General features: G+C 34.9%; 2 protein-coding genes across 2 annotated transcripts in view; both read left to right on the top strand.

Moving 5' to 3' along the window:
* The window catches only part of LOC131430662 (uncharacterized), a 301,476-nt gene that overhangs the window by 152,786 nt on the left and 122,674 nt on the right, over positions 1-26,016 (top strand). Inside the window, exon 3 of the mRNA XM_058595807.1 lies at positions 13,421-13,456. The gene's annotated coding sequence lies outside the window, so the exon portion shown is untranslated. The remainder of the gene's footprint in view (positions 1-13,420; positions 13,457-26,016) is intronic.
* LOC131429281 (titin) overlaps positions 22,535-26,016 on the top strand; it is a 50,034-nt gene continuing 46,552 nt past the window's right edge. Inside the window, exon 1 of the mRNA XM_058593332.1 lies at positions 22,535-22,669. Within this exon, the coding sequence (XP_058449315.1) occupies positions 22,535-22,669 (135 nt within the window). The remainder of the gene's footprint in view (positions 22,670-26,016) is intronic.

Raw genomic sequence — 26,016 nt, 5'->3', positions numbered from 1 at the left:
GGAATTTCAAACCATTACGATTTATTGGTTATCCTATCTGATGCCAGCAATTTCCTGCAATGTTTTGGACACAATTTTTATAATACAAAAAGGTTTCGAGTTCCAACAGTTAGAAAGAAGTGTATGCGAAAAATAATTTCCTCGCTTTGAGAAAACTATTTTTAAGCTGATTTTGTTTCTCCATTCATGGAAAATAAACAACTTACCAAACTTTAGACGTGTGCGAAGATTCATTCCAATCGGAGCTATACGATCCTAAATTCACCACCGGTTAATTTTCTAGAATTGCTTAAAAGTCGTTCATTATCGATCAATTTGTGATAGATCAAGTTGAAAAATTTTTGAATTTGACTAAATTCTTGTGTAATAGTAATAGTAACGTTTTCTTGGCCGAAAAACTACTTTCCGGGTAGGTATTGTGAACAATTACAGCCAACTCAGAATGGCGACAGTACCATGGGATATAATTCCCGTCTACCTGAAGGTTATCGTTCTTATCACACAGAAAATGGCAAACCGGACACTAAGATAGAACCGTTTGGCAAAGCTTGGGCTTGGAGCTTCGGTTCAAAACATTTTTCGAAAGACATAATTTGTTTTTATGAATTTTTAGCAATTTGCATTGAAGGACAAAAGATTCAAGTTTTGTTAAAATGGGTCTATGAACTCAGGCTATGCTAGGAAAAATACCAGAAAAAACGCATTATACCGTTTACCAAAACCTACAACGGCTTTTTGAAATTTTGGGTCGATTTGGCTTGTTGTCACTACAATCTAAGGACACATTGATACAGTGACAATAGGGTGGATTTCATCGAAAAGAACCTAACCTCACTAAAAAATTGCTGTTAAAATTGCTCTAAACAGAAATATTGGTTGTTTGTCTAGTCTGTCTGTACACTTTGAAAAACAGAAACCAGTGATTTTACATTTTATAAAATGCAAATAAATGGAACGTCACAGTTCACGCAAATTTACGAGCACGAACATAGTGTGATTAGAAAATTCCATGACATGAAATTCATTGAAATAAAAACAAATATTTGAGTGCAGTCTGTCTAGTCTCCTCAAATCAGTTTATTGAATAGTGTTAATAAACATATTCAAATCCACTGAACACTGTTACGAATCTTGTGCAACCAAACATGCAGTCACCAGGTGTTGACTGAATTGACAGCATACCACCCTGGGGTTGCAAAATTTATGAATATGTGCTCCACCTGAAAAGATTATGTTTCATTTGTACCGCACAGCGTGAATATTTCAAGGTAGGTAGCAATAAAAACTGAATTTCCAAAGCTGATCCAATCGATTGAACTCGAAAATCGTGCTCCGCATCCTTGCCAAAGTACCATCTCTCTGCACGCTTGTGGACGCAGAATGTCATCTATATATACATACAGAGACAGCTATTAACGCTAAAGTGGACTCAATAAGCTCCTGATAGTTTGCTGCGCGGTGTAACAGGATATGTTTGAGCATAGCAAATCTCCTTCGCTTGCACTGGGAATAAGCATCTGCGATGCTAGTCGCGACGGTGCAGATCAGACCGTTCGGTAGCAAACGTCAAGGATTGAAACCGTTGAACCCACCCGATTCAGTTTCGAGCTGCTCCGATTACGGAAAGCAACAGGTGCTCCGGGAGCTTTGTAATATCGATTTCCAGGGAACAAACAAACGAAACGAAACGAAACGGGTGGAATTGATTTGTTTTTCGGATGGGGAATTTTCCATCCTTATCCAAATTATGTTCCGGAAGAGATGGTTACCGCTTTTTCGGAAACAACTTTTTATTGGTCTTAACACAACGGGTCAGAACATGCCCGTTTTGTCACATTCAATAGGAAGCTTGTCAAATTATCGTCGTTAAACTACGACTCATTCATCAACAATTCAATCTGACACAAACCCCCACGTTCGAACCGGTCGTTTTGACCGACGTTTGACGGTGCTCGTCAAAGGGTTAAACGAAACAAATTCCACGAAAAAAAACGACACTCGAGAAGCCTGTCGAATATCGTTATTCAATGGAAAACTGTTGGGACTCCGGACCTCCGGCAGCACCGATGGTGGCCCGAAAAACACGACTGGCGTCCGTAATTGTGTCTGTGTGTTTGCTTTTTCTCCAATCCCCGATCTTCACAATCACTTGAAACAGGATTTGGGATCAATTTGATTCGGTATATCAAATTAGGTTGCAGATTTGCATGGCAAGGGATTGTTTCAAGATAATTGCGTTTCCTACTGTGTTTGTAGAGTGATGTGGAATCGGATAGGTACAGTATTTTTGTTTTATGTTGATACATCTTGTTAGTTTAAAAACCCTCATAATGACAGAGTATCGCAAATTTGATTTCAGATATTTTCGGCTGTCATGATAGGACGGTTATGATGGATTTAAATTAATTTAGTTTAGATTTGGGGTTTTTGAAGGTTTTTGTCCTAACTATAGATGATCTCAAACATAATTTCAAAATTTTATATGGATGTGGCTTCAAAATCTAATCAATGCAACTAAAATAATTTACTTAATTTGGTTCGTTATGAAACAAATTCATCTTCAACCTAGTTTACACTTCTTCAGTATGGCAAATCATTTGCTTTGCATGGATTGAGAGGCAAATTCAACAACCTGGGCAGAAAATTTTCACGTGTCTTCAATTTAAGAATTCAATCCAACAGCCTAATCGTCATTTGTTTACAGTCCCATTCGGGAACGATCGTATTCAAAACAAACGATGAGAGACAAAACATTTTCGTCATTTCGTCATTCACTTCAACAAAAGAGAGTATCAATGTCATCGTCACTCGTCTCCCTACGACAAGACGAAATCAAAATATCATCTGTAGTTAGATTCAGTCGAATTTCAATTCTCATTCTTTCTCCATTACAATTAACAATCTGTTCAGTTTTGCTATAAAGAGGGTCTAAAATGTGATAAATCAATGTTATTACAATCCAGAATCTTTTCAGATCTCTTGCAAACCGAAACTACTACAGTAATGAGCACCAACAGGATAAAATCATTTTGAATTCTGTCATTATCGATTCTCGAAGTTTCGGTTGAATATCGATGCACCGAAACCTCCATTTACGAACTGGACGGTGGCTCGTAAATCAAGTTAGTTTGTAAAAAAAAGTTGTATTTAAGAAATCCATTACAACATGGATGTTTTTGGGATGGGTTGGATGAGTAGATGCCGGAAAACGATGTTCAACGTAGTTCTGAAATCCAAGATGGCGACTGGTTTTTGTCTTTCTCGTATAGAAAGGCTATGCAATCAATGTGAAAACCGACTTTTGGGCCGAGTGTCATATATCATTTGACTTAATGTATCCGTATGTGTGTGCTGGTGTATGTGTTCGTGTATGTGCAAAAAATATGCACTAGATTCTCTCGGAGATGGCTGGACCGATTTTCACAAGCTTAGATTCAAATGAAAACCTTATGGTCCCATAGTCTGCTTTAGAATTTCATCTGGATCCAGCTTCTAGTTACGGAATTACACGATGATGTGCATCAAAAATATAAAAGTAATGCGACATATTTTTCTCACAGTATACTAAACCGATAATCACAATACGTTTGTACTAAAGGGCCCTTGGTCAATTCTAAATATTTACGTTTCGCATTCAGCTCACCAGTGCATTAGCACATTATGTTGAATTGCTTATGCCATCTCGCGAATCAACATAAGCGGATTATGTTGAACCGCGAAGTGGTATTAGCAGTTCAACATAGTCCGCTAATGCACTGATGAACTGAATACGAAACGAAGGTGACTAAAACCGATTTACATCATCTTAGATTCAACTAAAAGATCTTAAAATGCCATAATATTATATTCATTTTTATTTAGATCTAACATCCGGTTCCAGAGATACGGTGCTTACAGTAAATATGCCAATTTAAAAAGTATTTTTACCTTTCTCATATAGAAAGGCTATGCAATCACTACGAAAATCGACTTTTTAACCGAGGCCCGGAGGTCCGAATGTCATATAGCATTCGACTCAGCTCGACGAAGTGAGCAAATGTGTGTGTGTCCGTGAGTGTGTAATATCCTAAAAATTTGTAGAACATTTTATTTGGATTCGATTTCCGGTTCCAGAACTAAAGCGTGATAAGTGGAAAATTATCAATTTTATTAGTATTTTTCCACGAACGATGGTTAAAAACAGGTACAAATCCCATAAAACTGTCTGATAAATTCTTCTAATTTGCGGAGCTTGTTAGTTTGTGGGCATGAAAACTTAATTCGGCACTACTGGTCCCCTCTTTTCCTGTTCCGAGAGCACCGAAAGTGGAGAAGAAAAACTCCTAAAACTAAATTAACTTCGATTTCACTGCGATGTTTGAACCGATTTTCACAAATCTTTATTTGAATTATACTGTCTTTAAACCTACTGTGAAATTTCATCCGGATCCGACTTCCGGTTCCGCAGTTACAGGGCGATGAGTGTCAAAGTTTTCAAATCGCCATATAGAGTGACAATATATACAATACCGAAAGAAGAAGAAAACACAAAACGAACTAGGCGAGCTTTGTTCTATCTCGTACACGTTGTGTAGTGATGTTGATAATAATGTCAATAATAATATTAATAATAATAATAATAATAATAATAATAATAATAATAATAATAATAATAATAATAATAATAATAATAATAATAATAATAATAATAATAATAATAATAATAATAATAATAATAATAATAATAATAATAATAATAATAATAATGATAATAATATTAATAATAATAATTATTAGTATTATAATTATAACAATATAATAATATTAATAATAACAATCCTACTACATGTTTAATGCTGCTGATTCATGCTGTTAAGCTTAAGTAACAGAAACGCAGGTTCGTTTCGTTTGTTAGATTTCGTTTAATTGGTTTAATCGCAATAGAGCATGAGATAGTAAGTATAGGTTTAACTACGTTCAAAACTGTTCCAATTTGTAGGTCATATTTGTTGGTAGCAAACGAACCAACTTCGGCTATTCCGTTTATCTGAATCCAGTTTCGGAAGAATTGGAAATAGTGATCAAAAACTACAAAAAGGATCTCACTCACTTTTCTTGGAGATGGCCAAATCGATTTTCACAAACTTATAGGTTCAAAAGAAAAGTCTTACAGTTTCATACGGAATTCCTTAATTTGTTGTGGATACTACTTTCGGTTCCGGAACTACAGGTTAAACTAGATTTGTAGAGTTTGTGAGATTAGGTCCGAACAAATTTTCCTATTTCTATTCAATAAACAGTTGTTTTTGCGAATTTCACGGTTATCTTTATGATGTAATGAGTAATATGAGAAAGGCATCATTACACCACTAGTTGGATTAAAATAGGTTTTTTCATTAGTAACCATGTGATGAGCAGCGGATTTTTTTGCAGAGCATAATAGTCTATGACCAAGTAAAATCATATCAGATTTTCATAAAATCAAACTCAAATAAAAGGATTATTAGTCCAACCAAAATTTGCTGAATTTTATCCAAGTCTAACTTTCTTTTAAGATAAGATTTCATTTTCTCAGACATTATTGCATCGATTTTCATTAACCTCAATGCATAGGGTGCTGGTCTTATAAACCAGTTGTCATACCTGGAAGGATTCTTAGTGTCAAAAGGGTTGTAGTATTAGCTAGGCAATGATTCTGAAAGCTAAAAATCGGCTGCGAAGTCTGTTAAAACAGAAAGGCCAAATTTCGCAAAAAGAATGTAATGCCAAAATTTTGCTTTGCTTTTATGTAAATGTAATAGTACTATGCAAAAGAAAATTTCAAAACATTATAATTTGTAGTATTTTGATTAATCCTGTTGTAATATATAGGAGATAATGAATAACTAGGCAATAAACAGTTTTTTTAAACTATTCAATAGACTTATGTCTTGAACTTTGCACAAGTACTTTTTTGTACTCTGTTACGAAATCCTTAGAATGTCAAAAGACACTTTATGGGAGAAATAGGTACACCTTTTGATCATTTCTAAATGAGCTGGAGGAAAACGGCATTAGTAAATTATTTGAACAACTATGATACTAAAAATCAAAGAAATAATTGAGGAGAAACTATCAAACCTAGGGAATTATGTTCAGTTGAAAATAGAATGGTGTCTTTTTACACCTTCCGGTAGAAATAGTGTTGATTTTTACTCGAAACGTCAATTCGTACGAGCATTCTAGAACACCATTCAGTGAACTTACCACAGATCTCCTCCATGATTACCCTGAGTAGTGTAGAAAGTATCTGTGCTTTTTAAAAAATATCGATTCCCACCTTTGGTACATGTGCCAAACTTGGTGGCGATTCGTTTAGTTGTTTTGTAGTTATGATCAGACTTAAATACACTCGCGTTTATAAGCAGATAAAGATTATTTTCCCGTAGTTCTTTGAATTCCCCGGCAAAATGGAACCAGATCCTTTGAAATTATTCAAAGGAAAATACGACCTTGAAATTTTTGCCACTCTCTTGTTTTATAAAAAATGGGAGATTAAAATTTATTTTCAAAAACCCCTCCTTCTAGTCTAAATGTCGATCCTATTCAAATTTCGTCATTGACCCTCTCCCCCCCATGTTAAGGACACTTCCTACACACTTTCCTCCCTGAAAATGTCCTAATGATCATTTCTGAAGAGCAAGAAGTATCTGTGCCAAATTTGATAGCAATCCGTTCAGTAGTGTCGGAGTTATGCCGTTACATCCCCCTTTTTTAATGCACTTGCTACATTCACTCTCCATATCTATCATATCTAAGGTATGGAAAATGTTTGCATGATCTTCAAAAATTATCGATTCTTGTCAAATTTCATGAATTTTTTTTCTTGGCCCCTCCTGTTAATGATACTTGCTACGCTTCCTCCCCTATAAAAATACCTTTATGACTATTTCTGAAGAGCAAGAAATAACTGTACCAAATTTTATAGCAATTCGTGCAATAGTTCCGGAGTTATGCCGTTACAAACATTGCACTCCTTTTTAGAGGCACTTACTATTTTTAATGACCACCTTTGTTAAGGACACTTGCTACGCTGCCTCCCCCATAGAAATATTCTTATAACCATCTCTGAGGAGCAAGAAGTACATGTGCCAAGTTTGATAGCAATCCGTTCAGTAATTCCGGAGTTATCGCGTTACAAACATACAAACTTACATCCATTTATATATATATATATATATATATATATATATATATATATATATATATATATATATATATATATATATATATATATATATATATATATATATATATATATATATATATATATATATATATATATATATATATATATATATATATATATATATATATATATATATATATATATATATATATATATATATATATATATATATATATATATATATATATATATATATATATATATATATATATATATATATATATATATATATAGATAGGCACACCTTTAGATCATTTCCAAATGAGCTGGAGGTAAACGGCATCAGTAAATTATTTGAACAACTATCATACGGAAAGTCAAAGAAATAATTGAGGACAAAATTATCAAACCTAGGGAATTTATGTTCAGTTGAAAATAGAATGGTGTCTTTTTACACCTTCCGGTAGAAATAGTGTTGATTTTTACTCGAAACGTCAATTCGTACGACCATTCTAGAAGCTTCACACAATGCCATAAACGCGTGGATTCATAAGAATTATCACATTACGACAACAATTCAAGTATTAATTATGGGCGAAAAACAATGAATTAAAATTTAATTGATAACAATCTCTTCGATCATGTACATGGAAATTTTTCATTTAATTGCTCGATGTTGAGTTAATTGTTTGTTTTTGAAACACAACAATGAATGACATTTAGGGGTTTTTGGTTTGTACGTAAAGTACATATTTCGTTTCGATTTCTTCGCAAATTCTATGGCGACCAGTAGTCGTTCGTTACTCGTTTTCGCCCGAGACGTCAGATAGGACGTCATATCCTTAGAGGGAGCAATTCCAGAAATGCAGATCATCAGACTCGACCTTCTCCGATTTGGATGAAACTTTGCACATGGCTTCAGTATGGCAAACCATAAGTTTTGAACCGATGGAGAGGTCAATCCGACACACGACTGATTTTTAAAAAGGGCGTATAATGGCGTTCAAGAAGAAGTTATAGGGAATCGGTTGGGTCGGTTCGGTCTAAACAAAATATACACTGAAAAAAAATTTTGATTTTTTATCTCAATAATTACAAAATAATCCGAAAAAGGTCAAAAAAAGCATGGTTTCAATTGTTTTTGATAATTTTTATTTTAATGCTGTTATTCAAACCTACAGATTGATGGTTATCCGATCCGTGCTTTTTGAAAAATGAAGAAGTTACAGCTAAAACAGTTTACGGGATTCGTTGTAATTAGGAAACCGTTCATCGTACAAAAATGGCGTTCAGGAAGAAGTTGTAGGGAATCAATAGGGCACTCTAAGAAAAAATATACACTAAAAAAAATTTGATAATTTTATTTTTTTCTCAATAATTTCAAAATGAACCAAAAAAATTAAATTATAAAAAAAGTCAGAGTTTCGATTTTTTTTGATAATTTTTATTTTAAAACTCTTATTAAAACCTACAGATTGATGGCTATCCCATCCGTGCCTTTTGAAAAATAAAGGAGTTACAGCTAAAACAATTTACAGATATATTCGAAATTTCAAGCTCTCGTTGAAAGATAATCATTTAAACAGTAGAATATTATTCTACAGGTTAAAGGCAATAGATTTGTTCATGATATCTTTTCTTCTAAAAATAGCTGTTCTTGAGATACTTGGATATTTAATTATAACACTATTTTTTATATTTCCATGAATTGTTTATTTGCTTGCTATATCTACAATTATTACATGTACATGAATAATTTTTAAATATATTTAAGGTTTCGGATTACTTTGTAATTATTGAGAAAAAAAACAAAAATTATTTTCAGTGTATATTTTTTTAGAGTACCCAATCGATTCCCTACAACTTCTTCCTGCACACCATTTTTGTACAATTAACGGTTTCCGAGTTACAACGATTTGAAAAAGGCAATTTTTGTGAAATGCAAAAATACATACGCCCTTTTTAAAAATCAATCGTGTGTCGGATTGACCTCTCCATCGGTTCAAAACTTATGGTTTGCCATACTGAAGCCATGTGCTAAGTTTCATCCAAATCAGAGAAGGTCGGTTCTGAGTTTGTCACTTTCTCGTCTACTCATTCCTGGAATTGCTTAAGGATCAAACAAAATGTGTTTGAACTTTTCGTCTGCTTAGTGGTTCAAATTCACTTGTTAGGCGGAGATGGTTAACAATTGAAACTGTTTTAAGGACTGATGAGGCGAAGGCGAAAGGCGAAGAATACGACAACAATAAATAATAAATAATAATGACCATACCTGCATCGGCCAGAAATAGTCGAAAACACGTTTTCGTTCGGCACGTCAGAAAAGACATTGCACTCCGTTGCAAAACAAAAAGTGTTCTGTAAGTAGCAGAAACTAGTGATGTCTGATTTTTCGTATTAATCGATTATAAGGTATTCGATTAATAAAAGAGAAGTCGATTAGTGTAATCGATTACTATTAAGCATTAATCGATTAATGCAATTAATCGATCAAATTACTCTAAACAGAATCAGAGCTACCAAATGAAAATCTGTGTTGAAAATCACGCAGAGAAATGAAGCATGTTTAAACTAACGAAACTGTTTGTAGATTTTTAAATTTGATTTAATATGATTTCTAACTAGAATATGATTGTTTTGAACGATTTTTCCCTTCCTCATCAACAATGTTCTCTGTTTGATTTGAATCAAAATTTTTGCCTAGTCAAATGATAAAAAAATGCTTTTTGGCTGATTCTATTGTGAAATAAACTAACTATTTATTACATGTCAACCAAAGTTTAGTTGATGTTATCGTCAATGTCTTTATTAATTCAATCCTGTTATACTTTTATATCACGACAAAAATTGGTTCAATTTATCTGTGATCTTATTTGTGTTATGATACAACAAAGTTTACTATTTAAATGGACAATATTAAATTTATTTCTTTAGAGCAATTTTTTTTCCGCGTGAATAAATAGCATTTTTTCTCTCGCGAAAATAGACTGTGCGCGTTTTGAAAATAAATTTGATATACTTCTTTCATTCCATAATGGGTTTTAAACAATCCAAGCGTATATATTGAGAATTTATAATATTCTTGAAAATTGCATGACATTAAATAACACATTTTTTTTTACAAAAGAATTATTATTTTTTTGACCGGACTAATGAAGAACCAAAACATTGAAAACTAATCAAAATATCCGGGCTTCAATGTGATTTTTTTTAAGAATTTGAATACGAGCATAAATTGAAATAAAATAGCATCAAAAGAAATCATTTCATTCTTAAAACCAAACCAAAACATGTGATTATAACAAAAAAAGCGTTATTAGAAATAGCTAAATTTTAACTCATTTATTTCAACTAAAAAGTTTTTTTTTTTTTTTTTTTTTTTGTTTTGATTATAGAGGTTTTAACCTTAAGGTCATTCGCCTCTTCGGGCCAGAAAAATTCTCTGACCCTATGTGCGGAGTTGGGAATCGAACCCAGGTGGGCTACGTGAGAGGGCATCGACTTACCCATCACGCTATACCCGTCCCCACACTAAAAAGTTTGTAAATTCAAACCGCTAAAAGTAATCAACTTAAACTAGAGTTCGTTCATTACAAACTAATTTTTCAAATTGAATTTACTGTGAAATTGTTTGACAAGGAATTGACAGGAACGCATAAGTAAAATATTTGTTATTTCTTTCATAATATTAATTGAAACAAACTTATCCACTGAGAAAAAATAATCTTCTTGTTTTGTAGTTTCAAGTAGCAATATATACAATATCAACCAAGATTTTCTTTTGTCACTATTTCAATAAAAAAATTCGTTGTATAAAACTGAATTTTTCTATTTTTACAATATTTCTCCCTGTGTGATCAAATCTTTACTATTAGTGTATCATACAGCAAGCAAAAACATGAGAACATGTGGTTGAAATGTCTAGAAAATTCAATAAAACCTATGATCAAACGGATGGAAAATTTTTTGAACATTGTAACGGTGGGCAGAATAGATAAAAAAACATTATTTAAATTGAAATTCGTATTTCCTTGAATTATGACAGATGAAACTGGAACTCTCATCATATCAACATTTAGCCTTAGGCTGCACGACAGAGTTTTTTTCTGATCAAAGTAGGAAACGTACTTACAGCAAAACAGAGGGACCCTGTCAGAGTGAAAGCTGAGCCGATTTCTCATTTGTACTCTAAAAGAGTCCTTTTGATTTGCTACTAGTATCATTCCCGCTTTTGATTTGCCAATGTTAGTCACGAGCTCGGCTTCGCTTTTCGCGCCCAACTTTATAAATCTCGATTAATTGATTGCTATTATTCGATTAGCTCGATTAGTGGCACTGTCGTTAATCGATTGCAAATACTCGATTGCTTTAGCCTTTTAATCGATTATTTTGATTAATCGAGTAAAAAAATGCATCACTAGCAGAAACTTTACGTCTGCTTAGCGGTTCAAATTGAACTGCCGAGTTTAGCACTAAGCAGTTCAATTTGAACTGCTCTGCACTGATGAGTCAAAGACGAAACGTAATAATACTTATAAAAACGGTTATGTGCCCAGCGCAAAATTTGGCTACCCCTAAATGAATAAATAATAATCTTTTTGTATAATAATATCGAGCATTCATTTTCTTAACCAGGTCAAGGTCATTTTAAGTCGAATTTCATTCTGCCGAAACAGGCTCATTCCTCTGGAAAGTATAAAAAATACTTTCAAATTTAGCAAAACAGAAAAATATTTGAGTTCAACCTCGTTTTGTCGGCCCAAAGTGTTAAATCTGTGGTTTTTCCTGTTTTTAAATAAAGGATAAAATCTTTCCTCCAAAATTTTTTACTTCACTTTTTCAGAAAGATTACTCTTTTGATTGAATTTCGCAAATTGATCGAAAATCGTCTGAATAAAATACCCGAAAAAGCTAGGTCACTCCATTAATTGAAAAGCACTCAATCATGTGCTATTTTGCATCACTCGTATCAAATTTCGAGGCATTTTTTGTTAACCGCTAATACGGCTTCGTTGTATCGTTGTTACTTGTATGTGTTCGGACCTCGCTGCCACTTATTCGGACCTAGCTAAATCGCAGAAAAATCGTAAAAACGATCGGAGAAATAAGGTGATTACATGCTAGGTTTATTTGCAGCGGAAATAAACAAAAAAAAATTGAGTGTAAGAACCGGATAAAAACATTACTTTTGGGAGAACAACTCGAATTTCTTGGCTATTGTCATTCAAAGTTTGTTTGGTTCTTATAAAACACGATGTTTTAAATCTATTTTCTTTGCACTCAATGTTTTTATCCGGTTTTTACATTTAAACATGTTTCAGCTGGTTTCCTGAAAAAAGTTGTACTTACCCGAGCATTTGCGAGCAAATTGTCATATTGAAAATGGCAATAAGGAACGGGGACAAATTAAGCTCACCACTTCCCAAACCTGTTTTGAAATTTCAATGAAAAGGAGCTTGATCATAGGAATTTAGGCATTATAAGTAGAATCCACCGATAGTGGATTTTCGATTATAGAACGTCTCGGAATTTGTCAGTTGGGCAGCTTCTCTCATACCCTTGCTAGTGCTAATGAATAGAGCGTAATCGTTTTCCAGGATTGCTTGTGTCCCACATTCCCACATTGTAATCTAATAAGAACCATCGATCATGTCTCCACAGTAACGGTGGGACAGCAAAGTTCCATCTCATCGACCTCCCCAACCGGAGCTTTCATTTGTGTATTCGAGGTGGGAGAACTTCAGTCAAACAGTCGGTGGATGTTGACGAAGGAAATCTTTGTTCCGCCCTCGTCGGGCCAGCTTCGAAGGCGATGAAAAACATACCGACTGGCAGTCGTCAGTCAACGAGTCAGCTCGGTCGGATCAGTCGAGCGAGAAACATCCGGACGTTGATGGTGGCAACAAGGTCGGTAAAAAGTTGCACTTCGTTTCGAGTATAAAGGCAACTGGCGCCGGGGCGGAAGAAAAAGCGGGCTGACGCTTTCTTAAACAAATGAGAAGATTTACTACCGCAGATATCGTCGTGGAAACTGTAGCAAACACTCGTCTCATTATTTCCGGCATCCTGGTTGGGTTAGAAATTCGCATTCCGAACGGCGCGCAAAAAAAAAATAAAACATTTCAGTTAGATTATTAGTTACATATCTTACTCACGGAATCCGAAACGTAATTTTATGTTACTCTGAATTTAATTTATTTGTGCGCAATCCTTTCGGTTACCATTTGATTTTACATTTTTAAAACATGCTTATTTTTCTCTCTCTTCCAGTTATTCCGGTACCCATTGGAAGTGCACCAGTTCAGAGTAAGTATACACAAAGACCGAACTATGGTAAACATTTTTTTCCCGATTGCATTTCGCTTGCTTCGCTGAGGTTTAATTGAGCAACCATTCGATGAAAATGAAGCTGCCAACTCTCCGAACGACATTGCAATTTCTTTCTCGCTATCAAAAATTCAAGTCACGAGCATGAGTTCTTCGGGTTAAAACCCCCTCCGCGAGCATCCATTGCAGTGCTATTAGGTCGCAGTAATTTTTAATGGCAATAAAACCGAATGTTTTATTTCACGTTGACCTGGTTAGAAGTTCGGTTGTTTTCTCTTCCCTCGCCATGGATCTCTTCCCTTGATGGAAACTTTACAATCGTTAAGAAGCTAATCGGTTCATTCTACCAGCAATGTTCAAGTATTAACGAACAACTGCTCTATGTTCAGGAGGTTACGCTTGTACAGCCATGGATTAAAGGCATTATCGTGAACTCGGTCCAAACAGAAGGAAAAGTTTCTCTCGATTGAGTACTCCATTGGAAGATTTTATAGCGAGAAGCTTACAACAGTTGCAAAATGAAGAAGGTAAATAGTGTTTTAACCTAATGGTTTGTAGGGTTCCCGGACTGCTCGATAGAGCAAGACGTTATTGTTTCTTAATGTTTCGAAATTAAGTCGATGGGATTGACACCCTTTCGTCGTGAATACGACTTACTTTACTATGAGGCGTCTTTTCAAAAGTATTTGTTAATTTTTTTTGATCGTGAATATCTCTTATTGTGTCTAACGTATCAATATCATTTTTGCTACATGCCATCGGAAACATGATCATCAATTTATGATTACATTTTTAGTTGTATGATATATGTTTGATATCAACAAGTATAATAATATCAAACAAGAAAACTCATGTATAAAAGGTTAACATCCTGCTGCTGGTCGTTTGCATTGCAGCAAAATACAACGGAAACTGTACAACGATGGGAAACGTTATGCACAATCAGCCGTTCTAACCCTACAAATATAGAATAGTTTGATTAGCAATGTGCACTTTTCGCAGTGCAAAATTCGCACCAAACGAGTGTGAAAAAAAGGCAGCATTTGACCACTTCGCGTTCGAGAAAAATGCTCCGAATAGTGTTTAATATCGTAAAGAATTCCCCAATTTGGCCCTTCTGAATGCCAGAAATGCATCCGTTACAGCATTTGGATAGTTTCTTTCATTGAAATATGCATGTTCGAAATGAAATAATCGTGAAAAAACTAGAAACGAAACCACGTTAAAAGAAACCCTCTCACCAAAATTGGTTCAGTATGGAATCAATTGGCATTGTGAGCAGTTCTGCTGCGGTACGTTCGTAATGCCAGTTTTGCTTCAAACAAGAGCGGTCGTTTGCGTTGAAGCAAATACAATGAAATGTTGACAACAATGACGAACATGATGCAAAATCAGTTCTTCTAATGGCTCCAAATGTTATCTAAAGAACTATAAAAAATACTTATCTGTTGACATATGCAAATCGAATGGTATATTATGATTAGAAAATTATCACATTTTTTTCTCGGCTCTTTTTTAAATGAATTTTGTGTGTATTCGTTTGAATGCGGGTTGTTGAATTCAGAGTGTGCACAATTGCATTAAATTAGTGGATATTTTTCATATGATATTGTTTAAAAAAGTATTTTAACGTGTAGGTATGTCTTCCCTTTTTATTATTAAGAAATATACAAATTATTTCGTAATATTTAGTGGATCTCAGAATTATTGATGTAACTAATCCTTTAGCGTAAGTGCATCGTTTCTATAGACTATAGACTATAGACTATAGACTATAGACTATAGACTATAGACTATAGACTATAGACTATAGACTATAGACTATAGACTATAGACTATAGACTATAGACTATAGACTATAGACTATAGACTATAGACTATAGACTATAGACTATAGACTATAGACTATAGACTATAGACTATAGACTATAGACTATAGACTATAGACTATAGACTATAGACTATAGACTATAGACTATAGACTATAGACTATAGACTATAGACTATAGACTATAGACTATAGACTATAGACTATAGACTATAGACTATAGACTATAGACTATAGACTATAGACTATAGACTATAGACTATAGACTATAGACTATAGACTATAGACTATAGACTATAGACTATAGACTATAGACTATAGACTATAGACTATAGACTATAGACTATAGACTATAGACTATAGACTATAGACTATAGACTATAGACTATAGACTATAGACTATAGACTATAGACAATAGACTATAGACTATAGACTATAGACTATAGACTATAGACTATAGACTATAGACTATAGACTATAGACTATTGACTATTGACTATTGACTATTGACTATTGAATCTGCACACTTAGGAGAAATCATAGAAATTTATCATAAAATCGTTCCAATATCAATATTATAATAGCATTAAATATGACACATTTTTACAGTAGATTTTTTTACATGTAGATACATGTATTTTTACACTCCTTTTACACAGATTTAAGTCATTCTTGTTCTTTTCACTCCTGCGTATATTTACGTCAATTAATAATAAGTTAAATTAAGGTTATTTATAATAAGTTAAATTATTTATAATAATAAGTTGATCTATCTATGTTTGTGAAATCGGTTCAGCCAATTTCGAGAAAATTGAATCCTCATTTTTATGAGATACGCTTATACACACTTACAGATATTGAGAGTATACGACACGGTAGTGCGCTGTTTTTTCTGTCACAGCTGACTTACTAGCAAGTATGGATGGAAATAATCAGAATGTATAATTTTCTTACGATACGTTTTTGAATTTTTAGTATGACTGTTCAAATTGAACTACCAATTTAATTTAGACGCCTATTTTTACGTCTGCTTAGCGTTTCAAGATGAATTATTAATTAGCAATAAGAATCGAATTGGAACAGCTATATACCTAACAGTGGAAGACGAAAAGTAATGGAAAAACAATGGGTTGTTTTCATCAAAACCCTTAATTGCTAAGGTTGCGTTGGTTCGGACAGAGTATTTACAAATTAAAAAAAAACCTTTCTTAATCCATTTAGAGGTGTGATAACGCCTTTCTTCTACCATTTAAATAGACCTATTACACCATTTAGAAGATTAGTATTGTGGGCTTAGCAAATAACATAACAGTAGTTTCGAAACGAGTTCAAGTCTTCCGAAATTGATTGTTTTATCTCCGAGTAATTTCCGAGTAATAATCTCTCGAAACGAAAATGTTCGCCTTTACCCTTCCCAATTCGTTAGCCTTCAAATAAGCATAAGTTCATCGAAATATGTTGAGTCAACTTCAGAAAATTCAGTCGATTAAAAATGTGCGGTTAGTCGTTTACGTCACTTATACCATTATATGTTCGGTTCCAGAAGTGACAGCCATTTGATATTCGAGTAGCTTTCAAATGAGCCTAAGCGTGTTAAAATCGGGTGAGTTATATCTGAGAAAATTGAGCGGTAAAAAAACCACGCTTTTTGTCACTTACGTCACTTATGCCATTATATTTCCAATGCCGGAATTTTCATCCGTTTGCTCTTTAGACTAGATCCATAATTCAATAATAGCTTTCAAACGAGCTTAGGCTTTTGAAAATTGGCTTAGACCATCTCTAAGAAAATTGAGCGGTAATAAAACAACGCATTTTGTCACTCACATCGCTAATACCATTATACCCCCGGAACCAGAAAAGCCAACCATCTGATCTTAAAACCTAATCCACAGTTCAACAGTAGCTTTCAAGCGAGCCTAGACGTGTTAAAATCGGCTTATTCATCTCTGAGAAAATTGAACCGTAAGAAGACAACGCGTTTTGTCGGTTACGTCACTTATACCATTATATCTCTGGAATCAGAAGTAAAAGCCGTTTGTTCTTCGAACTTAATCAATAGTAGCTTTCCATCGAGCTCAGGCTTGTTGAAATCAGCTCAGTCATCTCTGAGAAAATTGAGCGGTAAAAAAACAACGCGTTCTGTCGGTTACGTTACACATATTCCATTATATATCCGGAACCAGATTTGACCATTTTATCTTCGAACTTGATCAATGATGTAATAGTGGCTTTCAACCGAGTCTAAGCTTGTTGAAATCGGTTCAGCCATCTTCGAAAAATTTGAGCGGTAAAAAAATTTTCCGATCTCGTCGAGCAAATGGTACATAACACTATGGATCTCCTAGGCTCCGTTCGAACGTCGGATTTTTTCCAGCAATTCTAATGCCTTTCTATAGAGAAAGCAAAAATCGATTCCCAACGGCGACATAAGGTAAAGTAGGATAACGGCTCCATATTTCATCTGAGCTACTATTTCCATCTCATAACTTTGAACTACAATTATACCTTTTTTCTTTTTTATTTATGACTTCTGGTCAGTGTTGGTGATTGCCGAAAATTTGACAGAAGCTGCTATATTGCTCTCTATATTGTATACAACATTTTCAATCCCGTAGAAGATGCTACAAGAATTCTAGTCTCTCAATACATGAACCTCGAGAGAATTTTTCTACATTTCTTCGCTCCACTTAATACTCTGAGTATTTCACGCCCTTAAAAAAAAATTACAGTCTGATAATGATCGTTGCTGTGTGGAATTTACCAAGAGAGAATCGCAAGTTGACAATTATCGCAGAAAATCGAATCGATGATTCGACTTGATGATTCTCATACTAGGTTGCAATATTTAAAAACCCTTCTGTGGAGCATTCACATACATTTTCATAGACGCAAATTATACAAAGGTTATAAGCACATAGTTAGAATAAGCGGCAATAGTAAAATGATTCTATCGCAATTATCCACTGCCTGTATAGAATCGGATCGCGAGACGAGAATAAGAGACCGTTTGTTGCTTCAGAGAGAATCCCCACAGCAGCGTGCTAGCCGTTGATTCTCAGACGGTTCACCGAGAGAAATTCGCTCTCGCACTAGTGTCTATTCTATGTTAAATGTACCATGCCGGTTTTTTTGTTGTTGCGATGATTTCCGATTCTCTTTGATGGCACTGATTTAATCGTGGAAGAGTTGCGAGTGAGCATTCTTTGATACGATAAAAGCCATCCTTGCTTCTGGTCAGTCAGTAATTTTAACTTTTTCGGTTTTTTAACGATATCAAACTAACTAGAGATTGTGGGAGAAGAAATAAAGTACTCAAGGAAGAGCAAGGATGTGAAGATAAAGTGCAGAAAAGTGAGACGTAACAAGGGTCATTTAAGTGAGCAGAAGGCTTCTCGTATCTAAACGTTTATCTTTTACCAGAGGAGTCGAACTTAGGAATCTTAGCGATACGAATCATCCGAGTCTCTGGTATGTCAGAAAGTAAAGGCAAATCAAGTTTTTGTCATACTTTCCCATTTTAAAAAGGGTTTTAAATCTTTCGGCGATCATTTTTTCCATCGAAAAATAATTTCACTTTCAGATTTAGGAAACATTTTCGTCTCAAGTTTTACAGTTCGTCACGTTTCTGAATATTTACTAATAGATTCGACTCAAAATATGATCACTATTTCACATAATAGCACCACTATTCAATGTGTGCTGATTTCATAATTAGTAATGTTCTCTTTTCACTTGTTTAATCAACGATTGGAAACTTCTAAAATTAGTCGTTAAGCAATGAAAATCTTCAAAACTATGAAATAAAAATTTGCACTAACTCACTTGATTGTGTTTGTTTTCATCTCATTTCGTATCGCAAGGTTACCAAGTTTTCTCATAATGTTGCACAATTTCAATTTGTTTTCTTCTTTCAACCACCATCAAAAAGTATTTCTTTTAGTTTCCGTGACATTAGTTGATTTATACTATTAAAATTTATAATTCAACGAAACAAGTATTAGCTTCGAATATTACTAAAAAATGTTGTTAAATACTACTGTTTGTTTAATACTAATGAAATAACCATTATGGCAAATCTAGTAGCACTGGTTCCATTCCGATATATGTCAAGTCATGTCAAGTCAAGTGGTAAGTTTGTGTGTTTCGTCGGCTGTGCATCTGATATTGTCATATTTTTAAATGGACCAATCCAGATTAACCTTACAATAAAATTTTAAATGTAAACCGAAAGGAAACGAAAACGACACAACAATCTTTATAAGTCGAGTTAATTCCAAGCTGGTCCTAAAAATATCGTCTGTTGTCTCACTGTTGGCATTAGGCTCTTTTTAGAAAAATTCTCAAATTTTGAACCTGAAATTGTAAAGACTGTCCCAGAAAGTATGGACGCACTTTGATTTCGCTGTAAATAATTCACAAGTGTTAGATATTCAAATTCTATTCGATATACTGATAATATTAGACTACAACCACAGAATATTATTCTCAACATTTGCTACTTAGCCATTGTAGACTAGCTGGCGCAGCTTCTTGCGAACGTTCCTCATTAAATTCCGTACAGACTTCTTGGCGACAAGTTTTGACACTTTTTCCCAATCTTTTTCGAACTGTTGAATGGATTCGGCTGCCGAGACATGTTTCCTAAGATGTGCCTTCGTTAATGCCCAAAATTCTTCAAATGGTCGAAGTTGTGGGCAATTTAATGGATTCATGTGTTTTGGGACGAAAGTGACATTTTTGGTATTATCCCATTCTACCGTTGATTTCGAGTAGTGGCAAGAAGCAAGATCTGGCCAGAAGACAACAGGATCCTTGTGGCTTTGAATCCTGGGTAGAAGTCGTTTTTATGAACATTCCGTGATGTATATTTCGCTGTTCATTGAAGCAGGGTTTCGAAATCTTACCGCAGCTACAAATTGCTTGCCAGACCATAGCTTTCTTACCAAATTTTTCGACTTCAATCGATGTCTCGGACTGGTTTAACACTTGCCCTTCTCGCACGGTATAATATTGTGGTCCCGGCAAGAATTTGTAATCGAGTTATAAATAGGTTTCGTTGTCCATGATTATGCAGTTCAAATTTCCAGCAAGAATCGTATTGTACAGCTTTCGAACCCTCGGCCTGATCGATGCTTCTTGTTTCGGACTACGCTTTGGTTGTTTCTGCTTCTTATAGGTACGAAGATTCAAACGTTCTTTAGCACGAAGAACATTTGACTTCGACGTGCTCACTTTCTTGGCCACATCCCGAACTGAAACCTCCTTCTTTTGCTCGAACGCCTTCAGTATACGTTTATCCAACTGAGGGTTAGGAGGACCTTTTTTTCGACCCGTTTTCGGTTTAGCCTCACCGAACTTCCTGATTGCATTTCGCACGGGTTTTTCACATACTCCTTCCATTTTTGCTATCTTTTTCAGTGACAGTCCGCGTTTTTTGCACCAATTTTTTGACGTTGTTCTGCTGAACGTCTACGCATTTTGAAACAAACTAATGAAAACGAATAAACAACTGCACAAGTGGTTAGAGAAGAGTGTAAACAACAGGAAGCAGCCATAAAAATTGACAAATTCTGAACCATTGCGAAATGGTAGCGGTTTTTGGTTGCGTCCATACTATCTGGGACAGTCTTTACTGGTGGAAAAATTTGTTTTGATCGCTAATTAGGAACAGAGTAAAAATAGAACTGTTTATTTTTGCTATTTTTTAAATACTTGTTCAATTGCCAAGAATTGTGAAGCAAGGCGAATTAAGCAGAAATATAAAATATCTATAGTGATTGTAGTGACCAAATCAGGTTTTTGAGGTAGCGTCCCCACAAATGAGACGAAATAGGAAGCCGTTACCCTAAATAATTTATTGTGAAAATAAAGGCGTAAACGACTTCAAATTTAGGTTCAAATATTTAATAGTTCGAAACATGAATGTTGATATTGCACATAAACTGATGAAGAGTTTCGAATCAATGTCAAGTTAGCTAACAACCCATGGCATTCTCCTGGGCCTTGATTCAACGATTGACACGCACCGTTGCAGAAGATAAGAAGACAAAACAAACGATTTAACCACTCATCAAGTTTCAAGGATTGTCATTACAATGCAAATGTGACTTTTTGTTGCCTTCAGGGGGTTTCGCTTTCCTTACGGGAACGTGCATAAGACTACTTCAGAGAGTAAAATGCCGTGAAATCTAATTCGTCTTCACGAGTGTGTAACAGAATGTAACTAAAGTGCAGAGAAACATTCGAGTGCATTCGTGAATAGACTCTTGAACTTATTTGCACGTTTGCTCGTAGCTTTGTTAGCATTCCCCATTCGTAAGGCCGGGCGCCTAACTGGCTCTTGTTTTATTTCCGCTGGAAAATTTCTCTGCACAGAATGAAACACAACCTTGATTGTATCGGATGCACCTTTTCCGCTTCACTAAGTTCGGCTCGAAGTTTCTCCGGTGCATAAGAGCTTCAAAGATACCGTTTTTTTTCTTCTTCCATCTGAGTTACAGTGTTTTGTTTTGTTTTAGATTGACATAAGAACAGAGCACGTACAGCGAGATTGGCTCGAGTTTGGTGTTCTGTTCCAGAGTCCAGCAAGAAATAAACTTCCGCTAGATTAGTTAAGCGAAATCTGGTGCCCCCCGGGAGAAGCACATGTTATTTGAACCGTTAATAGCTTCTTTACTGCCTCCAATGCAATGACTGTCGACTGTTCCGTTGAAGCACCGGTAACAAAAGTCACGATTGTTAATTGCCTGGAGCAGACGAGATTTGCAAAATAATATAAAAGTCACTCATCATTAGCAACGAGTAGCAAAAAGTTTCCGATGCGGAAAATTAGCTTACACCTTTCTCATCCGTGCGACATCAGCGATAGAGGAAAAGAAGAAGCAGACTTTTCTCCACTCTGTTTGCAATTGATGCCGTTTTGAGCTGATAAATATTCTAATCTAATGCATTTTATCTTTGAACTAATTGAAAAATGAAGAGCCATAAGTCAGCCCCAGCGATGTGGGTCATCTTGTCCACCGGGAGGAAAAAATGTTCATTTCAAACGTTAATTACATTTCCTCCATCATCCATTTGCCTAGTTTCGGAGACTGGTTTGCTCTTGCAGCTGGCTGACATTGGCTTATGTAAACTAAATCGACCCATTTCACTAGTTTTTACTTTCCTACGTCCCCGACACACGTGCCACTCTGCATTGCAAATTTTTACCGCTGTACGGAGAGCAATGGCGGCTTGCAACGGTCGCACAACGGCCGGCCTCGGTGCTGTTGCTGATGCTGCCAAAACAGCTGCACACACAAACTGCAATGTCATTCGGGTCCCGTGCGGCGATGGCTCTGCTGCACACAGGCCAGCGAAGGTAAACACCATCCATCGCACCCCAGCGGATTCCGAAGAGCAGGGTAGTGAGCGATATGTATAATAATTTTATAACCGGACACATAAGCTTATTATTCGGTTGGAACTGACTGCTATATTAAGTATGCAGCAACCTGCTGCACGCGGTTTCCTTCCGACGCGGTGTCCATTCCAAGTTCAAGTGCGATCGCGATGTCCGTTCAAGTGCAAGTGCTCAGCGTTTCTTCGGTTGACACTGCGAAAGAAGTGACATTTATTTTTCATTTAAATCCCCCAACAACAGCGCTGAACCAGGGTTGTCACCTCGGATCCATCCCTCTCCCGGAATAAATTCTATTTACGGGAGAAACAATGTGCAGCAACTGAAAATGGCTGTTTTTTTAGCTTTCTATCATATCAAATCGAAAAATAATGACGACACTGGAAACGGACTTAACTACTAATCATGCTATATTAATCGTTTTTTGTTTGAACTGTACTTTAGGAGTTAAACACCTTCCCGCATGTGATAAGAAGCCCATATCTTTCGATTAATCTAGGAGATGCACAAGTTATTTTATTGCTATAAATCAAAAAGCATCAAATTATTCATACTTTGTAGTGTTGGCACACGGAACCACCCGCGATCCCATTTCAACCAGAATATTAGTTGATTTTCTGAATTCGATTGGTTAAAATTTGGTACAACTAATCGATTGTTGTTTTAATTAAACTGTCATTTTTGTTTTTCGATTAACAGAAACGATGGTTGAAACAACTAATTTAACTGTTTGAAAAAAAATGCTGTCAATTAGTGAGGACACATACCTTTCAATTTCAACAAATATTTTAGTTGAAAGAACTGGTGTTGTTATTGAAACAAAATTCTGTTAGTTGAAAAATAAATCGGTTTTATTTGTTTTAGACATGAGTATTGAAAGTGAAAAAAATGAGTATTGAAAGATGATGCCTTCAAACGGTTGCACTAAAGTTATGCACTGATAATTTTAGTCAATTTATATGAGCTTGGGTGCATCAACCGCTGGGAATTGGAATTTTGCGACGGCAATTCGAACGCGCCATTCAATCGCAGCGCCTCTGTGTGTTAAAAACCCTTCGCTTCTGTTACTTTTATAAATTGAATTCATGTCAAAAAGCGTTTTATTGCTAATGCATGAACATCATCATCGGTATCAAACAGCTGGAAGTAAAACAGTCTGCTGGAAGTTAATCAATGATCAAATTTGAAGCATAAAATTTTTGCGCATACCTGAAAGATTACGAGATGATCATTCATTAACATTTTCTAATTTGTCACCAAATCTTTTTCATCTTAAACAAGGTTAACTTTATCACAACACCGCTGTTAGATAAACACTTATTATCATAAATTTCTCAAATCGAATGAACACAATTTCACCAAACGCTTTAACCATCGATGTTGTTTTCATTGACATTCTGAAGCGACGCGAACAGATTTCAACTGGAAAAGTTGTTAATTTTGCATTGCGATTATTGTTTTGCTTTCAACTGTCTCCGGTATTTAACAGCATTCAAAACAGCATATTTTTCAACTACTTGAATATATGCAAATCAAAAACCATTTTGGTTGAATCAAAAAGAAATTAGTTAAACCAACTATCGCAAAAATCAAAAACTGCGATATCGCAATTTTATGATCGAAGGGTTTTCCGTGCAACACCTTTTTTTTTTTCGTCATATGGAGAAAATTGCAGATTGTACGGCTCCTGCACCAAAATGGTCATTGTCGATGAGCATGATATTTCAAAAACAAATGAATTGAATAATTCCAATTTTTACGGTAAAATTCTTAATTGCTCTAGCAAGTTCGGGAATCGGCTCATTGATTTTTGAGATATCGTGTTCATCGCAAATTACTACAGAAGAAACCCGGTTTTTAAGCAGGGAGCTCACAGTCTACAATTTTTCACATACGACGAACGATTAAATTATCGGCAGGTCAATGGTGCGAGGGAGATGTGTATGTACCCAAGTAACATTTTTAATATTAATAAATACTTGTAGCTGTCTTCAATGCTACATAATAAATCTTGCAATAAAACTTTAAACTCCACGAAAGCCTACTGAAAACCTCTATAAGAGCATGTTCCTGCCAAGTGGACCATTCTCCATAAGGTTTATAAATCAAAATGAAGAATCGCATAAACCTGCTTTAAAACTCCAAATTCAAGAAAATTTTGAAACCAGCTTTACGATCAACATTAAATTTATTTGGATGGAATGAATTCCGCTATGAATAAACTGACGTTTTGATAATATTTTTCTTGACTATGTGTGTATCATGTCTACTTTGAATGCAATCAGTAAGAATATATTAGACTTTTTTTACGAGTTTTAAGCTTTTTCCGAACGTAAAAACTTCATACGCTTTTATTTTTATTGTGAATGTAAGGATAAAAGTAAGAATTATAACTAATCGCCTTGAAATAAATGCGGTTTTTGCGAAAGTCTTCATGATTTATGAAAATTATTTTTTTTTGCTTCATCGTCATTTTTGTATAAAACTATTTCGTGGCGTTAAAACTTGTGCATACATTCTGAAAACGAATCATGAAAGTCCATCATATTCCCTCGTTTTTGCATTTCAAAATTTATTTGATGTAAATAAAGGCTACGGCAAAGAACATCATAATGGCGGCCATGAAATTTCCTTTAATGCAAATTACACTTAACCTAAGAAGCAAAAAATCAAATAGCCTACAACTAATGTGTCATAAATGTACTTTAAAACCCTCAAATTTGCTCTAAGTGAAATTGTCATCCAATGAACACGCACACACACAAAACTAGATTTATGAAAGAATTTAACGGACAATAATGTTTTAAAGAAAATGTTTGAAAGCAATATTAAGAGTGTTTGCATGGTTTTATTCTAGTACAAATTGTTTTATTTTTAGTTCTGTTGTTAGTGTAGGTAAAGGGTTTTATAGAAGCTTTGAAAACTATGATATTACTGGTTAAAAGAGACTCTTATTATAGTTGTCATAAAACAGGTAGTGATTGAAAAATCAATTATAAAACTCCTATAAATTATAATCAAAACCATAAGGCATTCGAATTGTTACTTGGGTATTTCCCTGAGAGAACTGATTCTGTCCTGATTAGTGGTTAGTGCTGGTTAGTGAACAATTGTAACTCTCTAGCTTTGAGATCTGATACGAAAGCTTTACAGAATTAGGGAACGAGGGGCAAAACGTCCAATCGTGAAACAATGTGAAGCATATACATTTTAAATCACGCAGAATCATGAGCATCTGAACATAGAGGTAGGATGTCTTCTACACGTCACAATTCATAAGAACAACGGAGTAAATAGGTTTTTCTTTA

Source organism: Malaya genurostris, chromosome 2, assembly GCF_030247185.1.
Source record: "Malaya genurostris strain Urasoe2022 chromosome 2, Malgen_1.1, whole genome shotgun sequence".
Taxonomy (NCBI): Eukaryota; Metazoa; Arthropoda; class Insecta; order Diptera; family Culicidae; genus Malaya; species Malaya genurostris.
This window is presented reverse-complemented; position numbering and strand designations above follow the sequence as displayed.